Below are 15,330 nucleotides of genomic sequence, written 5' to 3' on the forward strand. Positions count from 1 at the left end.
CACCCAAAAAAAATGAGTGGAACCAATAGAAAAAGACCTCAGAAATTGTGAAGACAAAAATTGAACTCACCGCCCAAAAAAAATTAGTGGAACCAATAGAAAAAGGAACCAAAAATTTGTGGGTGAATGAGAATCCGACTCAATTAAAACGTTTTACACGGAAAAATACACACACAAAAATCTCTTGGGAATGTCTCCCACACAGTGAACTGTCACTATCAATCATTCTATCGGTCACACTCATATACTAAACAATCTCTCTCTCTCATCATGCATCACCTTATGGTACCAGAGGTAAATTAAAACATTTAACATTATTAATTAATTTTCATCTATTTTGTTAAATCTTACACTTGAATCACGATATTTGGTTCTCTATATAAAATTGATGCTGGTTTGTTTAATATCAATTCATTGAGTTATGTGTTGAATTTGTTTTTGTTTTTGTTTTTGCAAGTTGAGGTCAATGGGCAATTACATTGTTAAGTGAATTTGCAATAGTGATTTTGATAAATTAAAATATTTCCACACTGTAAATTTTTTACCAAATTTGTGACTTGTGAGTGGGGGTGGTTGTTGGCTAATTGAGTGGATCAATCAGTACAGTAGGAGCATTAACACTAAGAAAATGAAACAATTAAAGAATTGTGAACTAATAAATTAATATTAGCAAAAAATAGTAAACTAACGAATTAAAGAATTGAAAACGAATTGAAGAATTGTAAACTAATAAAAAATTAGATAATTGTAAACATTTTGGCTTAAAATGTCTTTTGAGTTCAATGAAAGAACGGTAAAGACTAAAAGACATAAACTAATAAATTAAAATATTCTAAGTAATAATTATTAAAGTTTTATTTAACAACAATAATTAACATATTTATTGTATTAGAAAAAAAAATGTTAAATCAACTTATAGTTTATCTTTTATTCTTTTGCTAGTACTATGAATCTATTCATAATAAGGAAATCATGTAGCCCGCAAGATTTATTTCTTACTCAAAATTTATCTTCTAAGCATAGTCGTGTTAACATAATCTTCCTTCGGACTCGAGGCAATGAGAAAATATCTCATTTTGTGAGGTTGATATATTCAATTTCTATTTGATTTTAGATTTTATATAATTTATATTTCTTATTAACCCCCTTGGACAAAAAATGTTGTAGCCACCACTACTTGGTATACAAACCTACATAGAAAACGGATCATAAAAATATAAATTTAAAATTTTTTTTTAATAAAGGCCTGATGAGTTCAACCTAATTGGGCTACATCCAAATAGTGTTCTTCCTTTCAAAGAAAATTAAATGTGAAAGTAACAAAAGTGTTCATTCAAATGAGAAACCTAATGTATAACATCTAATGTACTATACCTAAATCTTCACCCACTTTTCTCTAGTCCAAACATAAACTTTTTAATAAATAGGTTAGAATTTCAACATATGAAGTCTATTATATTCCATAATGATTGCTCTTATCATTAGGCTAAGACACTAATCGATTTTTGGTGTAGGCAATATTCGAACCCTATTCGATGATAAGACACTTTACTAACTTCACACAAATTTGGAGCCTATATATATCACAAGGAAAGAACATGCCTAACACATCCCAACATATTTGCTTTTGCAAGTGCATTTAAAAAAAGATGTCTGGGCAACTCTCACACGAGCTGGAGGTAAATGTGCCCGCTAGTGAAGCATGGGAGCTTTATGGCAGGCTTGGGTTAGCCAAACTTCTTGTAGAAGATGGAAGTATCGTTGAGAAGATTGAGGTCATAGAAGGTGATGGAGGGATTGGGACTATTCTGAAGAAAACATATGCACCAGGTATGATAATTGATAAAGCAATACAAACTGATAAACATAGAAGTAATCTTGAACCCAACCAATGATACCAAGCAATCTTTTTTCTTTTTCTTTTTTTTTTTTGAGAAGAATGATACCAAGCAATCTAAGAATTGACTTTGGAGAAATAGCTCCCCCCTCTCTTTAGTCAGAAATGAATGACTGCTTTATTTGCTTCTATGTTCTCTTTAAAGTTTCAATTTGAATAGTTACTTCCATTTTTTTTTTTCATTAATTAAACTTCCTTTCTAATGAATTAGGCTCACATGGGTTTTCTGTGCAAAGAGAGAAGTTCACAAAGTATGACAATGAGAAACGCATGAAAGAACTAGAGGTGCTGGAAGGAGGATATCTTGATTTAGGCCTTACTCTTTTTCGTGTTCGCTTTGAAATCATAGACAAGGACAATGATTCATGCATAATGAAAAGCATAATTGAGTATGATATCAAGGAAGAAGCTATTGCAAATACCTCGTACGTCACTACTGACCTAGTAGCAAAAATTGGAGAAATCGCCAAAAATTATCTCATCAAAAACAAAGCTACTAAAAATGCAGAGTGATTATGAACAATAATATACCACGTTATGGAATAAAATAACAAATTCGTGGTATTTCTTATCTTTATATGTACTTAAGTATGTGATGAAGTTTTCGAAGATGATAGATATAAATAATGTATTTAGGAGATGGTAGTTTGGATGGAAGAAATTCCACTTTCATCCAACACTAGTTGCATCTTGATGTATCTTCCTAATTTTAAAGCAATAAAGATGAATGGCTTCTTTATTTAGGAGATGGTAGTTTTGAATTTAACTAGTAGTTAGAGCGTATTTGTTTTCTTCTGTCTTTTTCTTTTTCTTTTTTTTTATAAGTTCTTTTGTCTTTTTTATATTAGTGATGGTCTATTTTAATATGTTAGGAATGCTACAAATTTTATAAATTAATATCATCAATCATTGTATCAAAAAGAAAATGTATCATCAATCATAAAAAACAAAAAAAAACAAAAACTATTTGAATATTTATTTATTATATTATTAAAGTAACGCTAATCTACATCAATTTATAAACTGCTTTTTAGTAAAATTTATACCACATTAATAATTTTTCATATATAAGCATGTAAGTATGCTATTACTCGAAATAGTCTCCACAGTGAATTTGGAGACTTTCATTATTTTAGAAACACATGTGCATGTACAAGGAAGAGAGAATATGATTCTAATATAAGGCACACTACAAACTCTATTTAAAAATCATGATAATATTTCTTTAAAGTTTAAATTTTAATCATTACTTCGCCTTCTTTCATTCAACTTTCTTTTCATTGAATTAGGCACACCTGGGATTACTGAGCATGCATGTAGAGAAGTTCACAAAGCATAACAATGAGAAACGCATGAAACAAGTAGAGGTGATTGATGAAGGAAGATATCTTAAGTTTGGCTTTACTTTTTTATGTTATAGCTTTACCTATGTTAATGCTCTAATCTTGTAAAACGTTGTTGGTGTCTTGCGTTGGAATACTATTAGAACTCTTCTAGGAGGACGTTTTTTTGTACTTCAAGTTGAAATCACTTTACCTAACATGAGTTTAAAGGGATTGTTAGAATACTATTAGAATATAAGGGCTTGTTTGGATGGTAAGTGAGTGATACTCATCACTCATCACTCAAAACTCATTACTTAAAACTCATCACCTTATAACTTATTTTTTATCACTTGAAAATCCCTAACTTATACCCCAACTTTGTTAGGGGTGAAAAGTAAAGGAAAGAGTATACTTGAAATAGGTTTGGTCTGAAAAGTGACGAGAGCCATTTGGGGCGGGGGGGGGGGGGAAGTGACAAGACTCTGTCCATGAGGCCCGTTAATTATATGAGGGAATTTACGAATTTGACACCATAACTCTATTTTCATAAATTAAAAACACCATTTTTTTTTTTCATTCTCACAGACTGATAACTCAATTTGATGAGTTTTAAGTGATGGAAACAAAAATTAAAAACACATCCAAACAAGCTTCTCATGCGTGGGACCCACTGATTTTAAGTGATGAATAATGAGTTTTGAGTTTTGAGTTATGAGTGAGTGAAAACAGCAAATCCAGACAGGCCACATGCCTCTCACCACAAAACCCAGTAATAATTGATATCTTCTTTTAAAAACTAACATTCTATGGTTGTAGTTTGTCAAAAAAAAAAAAAAAAAACATTCTGTGGTTGTAGAGCTGTCTATCACTGTGTATTTCCGTCACACAATGGCCGAATGGCTTTTGTGGAGCTCTCAATCTCTAAGATATTCTTTCAACTGCTCTTCTATTCTTTTTCTCCAGCGTGTACGTAACTGTGTAGGACACACTTTGGTTGGCTTTGCATTAAACCAAATGCTGACTTCGTGGCCTGAAAAGACGAGGGACATTGGTTGCAAGAGGGACAATGCTTCCAAGGGGACAGCTCTGTAAGGGGAAATAAGAAGACAAGAGGGACAAGCTCAATATATATAAGCTATTATTAGTTTATTACATCAAGTGTCGGCTGGAACGTACGTTGTGAGCAATGCACCCAATCATAAAAGGCTTTACTAGATATATAAATTTAGAGTATTGGTGAGTGCGATTCAGCTTTTTGATATTATGCTTGTTGAAAAAGATATTATGCTTTTTGAAATAGTGGGGTTTTAAAAATTGTGGTACGAATTGGGTTTTTTCATAAAAGTTGAGTGTTTGGTAAAAACTGTTAAAAAGTGCTTTTTAAAAAAGCTAAGTGTTTGGCTAGCACTTATAAAAGTGGCAGTTTGAGAGGTAAATTATCAAAAATGACAATATCTATATAAAGAGAATTCTTTGTTTTAATTACCTCTCTTAATGCAAATTATGGACACAATATTTTCACAAAAATTTCACAATAAAGTCTATATGACAAGTTGTTAATGGTAGGGAAAAAAAAAATGTCACTAGTAGGTCTAGATGAGAACTAATAACAACTTACTATGTAAACTTTATTATGAAATTGTTATTAAAATATTCTGTCAATAGTACCATTTTTTTTTAAAGAAAAATAGTACTAATTTAAAAAGTTTAGAGATATAATAAAATGTCACAATATTTTCACAATACTAATTTAAAATTAATCTTTGTAAAATAAAATTTTATTAACACTTATCTTTTAAATGAGTTGTTCTAGGATTATACATGTACCCACAATTTTTTCTCCACCACATACTCTATAACATCACAATTGTGAAAAAGAAATTGTGAAATAATTCGTGTTCTTACTCTCTATATTTTCTTCCACGTTGCTTTACGTACCCAAACCCAAAAACCGTTTTTTTTCTTTCACTTTTTTCTCATCCACTCGTTCACTTTGTCCTCATCTTCTTATCTTCCTTTTCTTTTACTTTCCTCCACACAAAGCCCCCCCCCCCCCCCTCCACACACACACACAAGTCTGAGCTCTCTCTCTCTCGCTCCCTCTCTCTACTCCATATGTTCCATTTATCAAAAACTCTACCGAATTCAAAAGGTTTTTTTGAGATTAGATATGTAAGATGTAAATAAATAAATAAAATAGAGAAGAGAAGAGGAAGAAGCAGCATAGAAAAAGAAGAAGAAGATGATGATGAGATGCCGCAGCACAGCAGCATAGAGGAGCAAAAAAAAAAACAAACTATGGGCAATTTAGGAAAAAGAGAAACCCACCAACAGTAATATTTTTGTTTTGAGAAAATGCGTTTGTACGTTTTGCAACTGCAGCTCAAAGCTGCCGTGCCAAAACATGGAAATCCTTTGAGCTAAAAAATGCACTTTTGTATAACGCACTTTTGAAAAAATTTACCAAACACTCGTTTTGAGTTTTAGGCTAGAAAACGCTCGTTTTGGCCCCCTTAAAGTCAACCCAAACGGGCACTATATATCACAAGTAAAGAAGTCAAGAACATCCCATCATATATTATTAGTGTGTGTTTGGATAAATGAATTTTGCCAACTTATTTTATTATTTAGCTTATTTTTCTTACTATTCATAGGTCTCACTACACTTTTTGGTACTATTCATGAAATTTACTATACTATTTCAACTAACTTTTACATTTATTTATAGTACTTTCAGCAAAAAGTTTTCAGTTTCAACAAAATAAGCGGTTCCCAAACAGACCCTTAGTGTTCTGAAGCAAGATAACATAAAAATAAATAAATAAATAAAAAAAAGAAGATGTTTGGGCAACTCTCACATGAGCTAGAGGTAAACGTGCCGGCTAGTGAAGCATGGGAGATTTATGGCACGCTTGGGATATCAAAACATCTTGTAGAAGATGGAAGCGCCTTTGAGAAAATTGAGGTCTTAGAAGGCGATGGAGTGAGTGGGACTATTCTCAAGAAAACATTTATGCCAGGTTACAAGCTTGTCAATGTTTTAATTTTTTTTTTAAATAATTATATATATACACACACATGAAGTGTGTAGCTAGTATTGATGATGCCAAAATCGTCAGTCCTTATAAGTGCGTTCAGATGGAGCTGGGTCTTCATCTGGGACCCTGTGAATACAGTAAGATTGCTCCCTCAAAGTGGTCACGGGTGTGGTGTCTGCCACAACGTCTCTAATGCCAAAGTCAGTATCAGAAAGCTTTTTGAATAATACAAAGAATATCAATTTTACTTATGAGTGCTTTTGGATGTGTGTATCTATGTACCTGGTTTGTAGTTGTTTGAAGTGTATATATACAGCTTTGTGGTTCTTAGCTGTTGGGGGCCTTGATTGTGGCTTTAGTGCCTTCTTTGTAACGCCTCAAGGCTCATGAATATGGGTTTTGATGAAGTTCCAACGGTCTACCAACTGTTTGGTAACTGCTCAAGGTATTGAATGCTCCCATTAATGGTTTCTCTGTCCTCGTCCGTGTCGCACCGAAGTGGACAAGTGTATTTGATGAGATCATCTAGGTAAACTGAGTTCGTCAGTCCCATCAAGTATATATATAAAAGTTTTTAGTAAGTGATTGCCTTTACAAATAGGCAGTGTCAATGCTGCTAATTCCATTATGAAACATTTTATTACACACGTACTAGCTACAATGTTTTCTTTAAAGTTTCAATTCGAATAGTTGCTTCCATCTCTTTTTTTTTTTTTTTTAATTAATTAAACTTCCTTTTTCCCATCAAAAAAAAAAAAAAAAATTTAACTTCCTTTCCATTGAATTAGGCTCACATGGGTTTACTGTGCACAAAGAGAAGTTCACAAAGCTTGACAATGAGAAATGCATGAAAGAGCTAAAGGTGATTGAAGGAGGATATCCTGATTTAGGCTTTACTCTTTTTCGTGTTCGCTTCGAAATCATAGAGAAGGACAATGATTCATGCATAATCAAAAGCACAATTGAGTATGATGTCAAGGAAGAGGCTGTTGCAAATACCTCGTATGCCAATAATGACCTAGTAGCAAAAATTGCAGAAGTCGCCAAAAATTATCTCATAAAAAACAAAGCTACTGAAAATGCAGCTTGATTATGAACAATAATATACCACGTTCTAGAATAAAATAATAAATTTGTGGTATTGCTTATCTTTATATGTACTTAAGTGTGTAATGAAGTTTTTGGAGATGATAGATTGTGATACAACACCAGTTGCATCTTGATGTATCTTCCTAATTTTAAAGCAATAAATATGAATGACTTCTCTTTATTAAAAAAAAATTAAAAATTAAAATAAAAGTGTGTGATGTGCTTCTGCCGATGCATTATAATATTAATTAATAAATAAAATATAAAATGTCTTATAATTATGCAATTCATTTAAAATAAAAAGGGTAGGTAAATTTATATGCATCAACAAATAACCATGACCCACAACTGGGCCTAATACTATTGAGGCCCATGAGCAACAATTAAAAGTTAAAACCATCTGAAGTAGTAGCTCAAGGGTATATATTCCAATAGCATTTATTCCATTAGCATTCTCTGTTGTGCACCATTAGCATTTATTAGATATATAAAATACCACCGTACACCCTTGGTGTGATAATTACTTCACAAATATAAGTTTTTGTAGGTAATGCTCGGCAATATCTTATCAAAACCCTGCAGCAAATTATTCATCAAAGCCCAAGCCCAATACAACTTGGCAATATTTTGAAAAGTCCATGATTCAAGTCCATGGCAAAGTTATTTTATCAATGGAATTCAATCCCATAATCAAAACCCGTGGTTCAAACCCATGGCAAATTAATTAACAAAGCTCGTGCAGTTAAGAAGAAATAGCTAGCGGCTCAGCAGTGATACTTGCAGCAAATCTAGCTCATACTATTTTACCACTGGAACTCATACCAACCATACCTTCCTAAGTGCTTCCAACAAAGAGATGGAGATCCGATGCTCTCAATTATCATCATCTACTCGACAACCATTAATACATTCAGCAAGTCACAAAGCCGCCAAGGAATGAGGAACCATTTATTCAAATCAAGAAAAGATTACTCCAGCAGTAACTAAACACATATTCAGCAACCTGCCTGGACAAACAAAACAAGCTCCTTATGGCTGGAAGGTCTCAACTATCTCTTTGCTACAAAAATTGATCATCTCGACTGCTGGGTACGCCATGTCCTAGTTCACAAAGGAATCTAGTGGTTACATCCAAATCAGAACTCTAGCTGCTCATGTTCAGAATACCAACGGTATTGCAGTCTATACAGCACCTCTAGCAGTAAGATTTCTACTAATCAAGCATATTCAAACAAAACATCATTATACAAGATCATTACCACAAGTGTTAGAGCTATTTCAAACATCAAAGTGCCAAGATTCCACCATTGAACTTGTCAAGGTGCTTCTCACATCACACATTTATGCTTATCCAATGCCTCTACACACTTGGGGGCTTGATTCATTGATTCAATGGTTCCATTTCTGGGGGCTACAATTGGGTATTGATCAAAAAAGTATTAAATATGTCAATAGAGGCACTTCCACTACATAACTCTATTGGTCCAGCAATGGCCAATCTCTTTCAAGAACATTTTAATTGGCATTCATCACAAAGTTACAAGCACCAAATAAAGCTCTATTTATCAACAAAGATTTATGTTGGAGTCCTATTATATCAAGCCATGGCAGCCCCCACACATATTCGAAGTCATGATAATCATATCCATCACCCCGCTAGAATCTTTAAAATCTTTTACATCACCAAAGTTGCGGTGATATTACACTTGGGGGCTTGGTCTTTCACTATTACAGCAACTCATTCAAGAAAGCAACACATGGATCTAGATAAAGATCAATCAATCTACCAAAAATAAAATGAAGCTTTTTAAGTTCAACAAAGCTACTACTCCATCTATGGAAGTTTCAGCTACATTAATCTATTATCATTGTACCTATGAGATAGCCAATGCAGCCCACAGGTCCAACAACGCCTATTTTACTACTCTAATAGTACTATCAACCATAATCTCTAGCAGCCGACAACATTATATTCACTCATTCACAAAGCCTTCAAGAAACATCTTCACATGGCTAAATATATATTAATATCTCATTTCTAGCATTAAAATACTCTCCTTACTCTCCAAGATTTGGTTAAAATACAAAAAGACCATAATTACATCTCTAAAACTTCATCAAATATCAACCAACTAGTCTATTACTTACCAAAATTATATATGGACTAAGCATATAATTTTCCAAAAGAAGAAACTTAGCCAAAAATACCAATAACAACTCTAGTAGAAGTTGCAAACAGCTCCAGCAGAAGCTGCAACAGCTCCAACACATTCTACAATGGCTCCAGCTGTGGTACCAGAAATAGAAGGATCTCATAAAGATTATCTTATCATTTTTAGCCAAACCATGAATTTAATACCAAATATTTTCCCTCCGAGCAAAAGATCTCATTTCAAATGGCATCATTTGATAGCTAACAGCTATGACAACACCTTTAAGTCTCTAACTTTGCTTCTTTTGGCTAAAAAATAAAATCCCACTAATGAAACCACTTACTTTGTCAAAGACTTTTCCTTATTTGCTAAATTTCCCTTCAACTAGTTCTAATCTAGTTACATGCTTGGCTCTATATAAAGAGGACCAAGCCACACACCAGGGAGGATCCCCTCTCTCATCCCCAATATTCTGAAACTTCACTTTGCGGCATATATCTCTAAACTCCTCCATACTTCTCCATCTCCCTTACAAAGATATCTCTTCTTAGATAACACCATTACATTACACCTATTACACCACACCATTACACACTATCCATCTCTCCCACACTTTAATATTCTGAAGCTTCATCATTTTGCTGCCCAAAAACACATCTCCATCTCATTTTTTATTTCTCATACAAAATCTCCCTTCTTAGAAAGCAACATAACCCATGACATAACATAAAAAACCACTCTAGCAGCAGTTTTAATCTCACGTATTTACTATAATTAACCTCCATATTATTTATCTCACACTTCCATATATTTTACAAAAACATTCCTCACAAAATACCCATACATACTTCTCATATATCTTTAAACACCATGTCTCACAAAGTATACATATACAAAATGCATGTCCAACAAAGTATCTACATATAATTCCTATACGTATTACAAACACCATGTCTCACAAAATATATTTATATATATATATATATATATATATATTTCTTACCATCTCCACACATCTTAAAATATATCAAACACTCTACCAAGAACTTATTACTAAAAGCCCTTTCTTATGGAAGACATATATTTATAACGCTAAAAATCCTTCTTATGAAAGACAAAAACTTATAAAATTAAAAGCCCTTCTTATAGAAGGCAATATTACTCATACTTGACTAAAAAACTAAAAGAGCATTACATGGAGAAAATTATTTAGATGCACGATAAAGAGGATGAACTTAACCAACCTATGCACACGTCTAGGCATATTCTCTCTCCTTCTAGTTGCACTCATTTTTCCCCTTCAATCATGCAGTCACCATCGAAGAACTCATAATATCATATTGTACCACTGGATTCATTTTATCATGCTACTGAAACATCATAAGTCCACTGTTGTTCTATGGCTAGAGCTACAAACTGTGAAGATAAGTCAGTCTTTCTCTATTTTCAAGATTACATTATTAAGTACATGTTAATTCATTATTATTTTACAACTGGATGCAAGTTATTTTAATATCATCTCACTATTTAATAAACATGATCACACTAATAGTTCATTAATGAACATACATATTAATAAATTGATAGATAAGTCAATACTTTCTTCATCTTTGAAATGACATTATTAAGTATATGTTAACTCATTATTCTTTTACCACTGGATGCAAGTTATTTTAATATCATCTCACTATTTAATGAACATGATCTCACTAATACTTCATTCATGAACATACATATTAATAAATCGATCTACCACCATCGTACATATATTATTTGGACATGAACCACCATTGGACACATATTTTTTGGAAATGAACTACCATTGGACATATATTATTTGGACATGGACCATTGCCGAACATACCTTATTATGTTGAACATAAACCATGAACTGCGGCTGGATATGGACTATTGGACTCACCCCATTATTGGACATTTGATACCTAATTAATTATTTTCTAATATTGGACATCACTTAATAAACATAATAATAACATATCAACTCCCCATTTAATCAAAGCTATCACGCTAAGTATATTATTTATTTATTTCAACCATTATCATGATTCTAAGACTTTGGGTTTCATCTATTTTGTAGGATTAAAAATATACCGGAAGCCATCGGTCTATGCAGCCCAATGTGAAGTTCCGGGTTGGACTCCCTAAAACGAATCTGGGTTTAGCAAAGTCACACTTCCAGTAGGAGACACGTGGCTACGTGCAAAAAATCGCCCTCGACAGTTAACAAGCTCTCTCTCTCTCTCTCTCTCTCTCTCTCTCTCTCTCTCTCTCTCTCTCTCTCTCTCTCTCTCTCTCTCTCTCTCAAATAAGGAATGTTTCTATCATGAACCCATCTGATCTTGAACACGATGCCATATCTGAGATCACCGGGTTCTAAGAATGGGACACAGGTCACTAGTTTGATGAGTTTGTTGTCAATGGGTTTTGTTGATATAGGCGAGGGACTGAAGAACCGAGAATTGTGGAAGTTGATTTGGGTTTGATTAAAGTTGATTGGAATTTGTTAAGATTGATTAGAATTGGATTTGAGTTTGCTGGATTTTGATTTTGATTTATGGAGATGTGGGTTTGTGTACAATATCATCTGATTTTTTTCCTTTTTTTTTAAAAAAAAAAATTGATAAATTATTATTATTTTATTTAGATACTGACATGGCATTTTTTATTGTAATTTTAGTAGCCATGTCAGCTTCAAGTGTGCCAACTAAGTACACCGTTTGCCACGTAGGCATTTTCCATTAGTGAGTTAATGGTATGGACCAAATTGATTACAAGTTGAAAATAATAGGGACCAAATTGACTGTTATCAAAATGTAGGGATTAAATTGACTGTGAATCCAAAATATAGGGACCAAAATGATGTTTTTTCCTAAAAACAAAGTAACTAAAAATGCAGCTTAATTATGAACAATAATAATATACCACGCTCTGGAATAAAATAATAAATTCATGGTATTGCTTAGCTTTATTATATGTACTTAAGTGTGTGATGAAATTTTCGAAGATGGTAGTTTGGAAGGAAGAAGTTCCACCTTTCATCCAACACCAGTTGCATTTTGACGTATCTTCCAAAGTTTCAAGAAATAAATACGAATGACTTCTTCTCAAAATAAATTTAATAAAAAAAATGTACATTGTGTTTCTATTGGTGGATTTTATTATTAATTAATTAGTAAAATGTAAAATTTCTTATAATTATGCTATTGGTTTGGATTAAAAAGAGTTGGCAAATGTATATGTTTCACCAAATAGCCCACAGCCTCAGCTTGGTGCTATTGAGGACCATGGGTATACCACTAGCCCTATGAAATAAGTCATGGATTGATTTTTTTTGTTGATATATCATAACTATTAGGATTTAGGATACTTAAATTGATTTGGTTAGCATTGTTCAATGATGGCCATGGATTGAAATTTTCTCTTTTGGGCTATGTCGAACTAACCCGGCCAGTTGAGTGGTCAATAGCCCACTAGGCCCATGGGCTAAGTAAAAACAAGTCAGATCGGCCCAACCGAGTTCATTGCAAACCCTTATATGTATGGGAGTTTCAAATTTTTTAATTAAGAGTTAATGGCTTATATTCTAACTCCCAATATTTAATAAGTATAATATTTATGTGCATGGTCCTTTTTTTTTTTTTTTTTTTGTAGTATAACTTACCCTACCCTCTCTTAAAAGTTACCATAGCTTTTAAGTAGAGTTTGTGATATGCCTTTGTGTAAGAACCTCTTTCCCTCTCCCTTGTGTATGTGTGTATGTGTGTATGTTTGTTTCTCAATATATATAAATATATATATATATATATATATATATATATATATATAGATAAATATATATATTTGTGAATAAATAGTTATAATTCTCATTTATATTGAATACAACCTGTGAACCTATAAATAGTTGAATCTTACAACCTATGTATGTGGATCATGATCACCTTACACCTAGTGTAACTTTAAGTAATAGAGTAATGCTACAGTCACAAACTATTTTACAACATTTTTACAAACTATTGATGTGGCCAATTTCTTTTGGTTTTCATCTAGGCACACCATTAACATCACTTTTTTATTTACCAATAATCACTCACCATGTTAGTAGTTTGTAAAAACTTTTGTTAAAAAATTTTGTATCTCTAGCATTACTCTTAAGCAATATTACTTACACCACCTAATTTTTTTTTTTTTTAAGTGCCACTGTTGGATTATATGTTTTCTATAACATACATGCCAAATTTTGTGCCAATCAAATGATATTTACCATTCAATCCATAAGCCTATTTTTTAAACATAATTTTAAAGTACAAAAACTTAGAATTTAAACATTTTATAGATGATATAGTTATTAGGATCAGATCATTTTGAAAATTTGCAATCATGGAGGACATAAAAAGAATATTTTACACTAATAGTAGATTTGCCAAAATTTGCCACCAATAAAAATTTATTGAGTGGATTTGTCAAAGTATAAATGCATCTATCCATAAACACAAGATAATGAATCTACCCATTAACACAAGATAATGAACTAATACTTTGATATAAATGCGAATGTTTGATGATGCGGAGGGCCAAATGAAGAGAATTATCAAGAAATGTGACACTTGGCAGAACATTAGACCACTATAGCTAAGGATTTTTTGATACAAGATAGAATTTCTACTCTAGCTTAATCTAAGTGTATATGTGTGTGAAACTCCTTCTTAGAGACTTGAACCCCGACCCTTGCCCCTCACACCCCATAAGTACTTATAGTTGTGAAGTGACCACAGCACCAAGGATGTGTGCTAGTCTATAGCTAAGGTTATATGTGTGTGTATAGGAACATGATCAAGTACATGTGTAACTTTTTGTTAATGTTACATTAGTCAATATTTTTTTATTGGTTAGATATATTCCAAATTATATTGCCGAATTTTATATTATCAAATATTATTCATGATTTGATCAAGTATTTTACAAATAAAATAGTTATTGATCTCTTATCATCTAATTAAACTTTTTTTTTTTTAAAAGGTGAATATAAAGAAACAATATAATATCTGAGCAACAATTTACATTTTTTAACTTATTTAGTAACATATAATATATACTTACCAAATATAATCGATGATATGTAATATAATAATAATTAATTTTGAATATTATAACAAATAATAGGTATTTTACATGAACCATAAAAATAACTTCTTATTAAAATTCTGAAAACAAAACTAAAAACATATGTGCATCATACAGGACATCATCTAGTTTATATAAAATATTTATATGAAAATCACACGAGCTAGAGGTGAACGTGCTGGCGAGTGAAGCGTGGGAGCTTTACAGCATGCTTCGGTTGGCAAAACTTGTTGAAGAAGAGCCTGCAAGTGGCATTGAGAAAATTGATGTCATAGAAGGTGATGGAGGGGCTGGGACTATTCTCAAGCTAACATTTGCAGGTATTACAAAGCAATTGAAGCTGGTGAATGTTTTTACCTTTTTAAATTTTCTGTTTTAATTCTAGTGGTGCATGTTTGGCTTTAATAGTAAGTATAATAAATAGTGCCATGAATTCCATTAAGCCTACATCGAAAACCTTCCATCAGTTATTGCAAAAATTAATTAACATTGTACAAAAACATTGAAGCAAATGTAATTCCTTTAAACTTTTTTTTTTCTTTTTTCTTTGTCAAAATTTTTTTTTTTCTTGATATCCAAATAGATCTTTTTTAGTTGGTATCAAAAGAGAAGTCTAAAAGAAGAAAAGGAAAATTTGGTCATAGGCTATGAAACAAAAAGTGTCATGAGGATGTTTACAATTGCGA

At 32.2% G+C, this 15,330-nt stretch overlaps 1 protein-coding gene across 2 annotated transcripts; it reads left to right on the forward strand.

Annotated features, from left to right (window-relative positions):
- The first annotated feature begins 1,615 nt into the window (after positions 1–1,615).
- LOC126699951 (norbelladine synthase-like) lies at positions 1,616–7,496 on the forward strand. Of its 2 annotated transcripts, none has more exons than XM_050397923.1 (2): positions 1,616–1,830; positions 7,049–7,496. In XM_050397923.1, the coding sequence occupies exons 1-2, from the start codon at positions 1,650–1,652 to the stop codon at positions 7,348–7,350; spliced, it is 483 nt and encodes a 160-aa protein (XP_050253880.1). In that variant the 5' UTR covers positions 1,616–1,649; the 3' UTR covers positions 7,351–7,496. The 2 variants fall into 2 exon arrangements, with proteins under 2 accessions (XP_050253880.1, XP_050253879.1); XM_050397922.1 differs by lacking the exon at positions 7,049–7,496 and adding an exon at positions 2,109–2,640.
- The last annotated feature ends 7,834 nt before the right edge of the window (positions 7,497–15,330 follow it).

The sequence above is a fragment of the Quercus robur genome, chromosome 9, assembly GCF_932294415.1.
Source record: "Quercus robur chromosome 9, dhQueRobu3.1, whole genome shotgun sequence".
Taxonomy (NCBI): Eukaryota; Viridiplantae; Streptophyta; class Magnoliopsida; order Fagales; family Fagaceae; genus Quercus; species Quercus robur.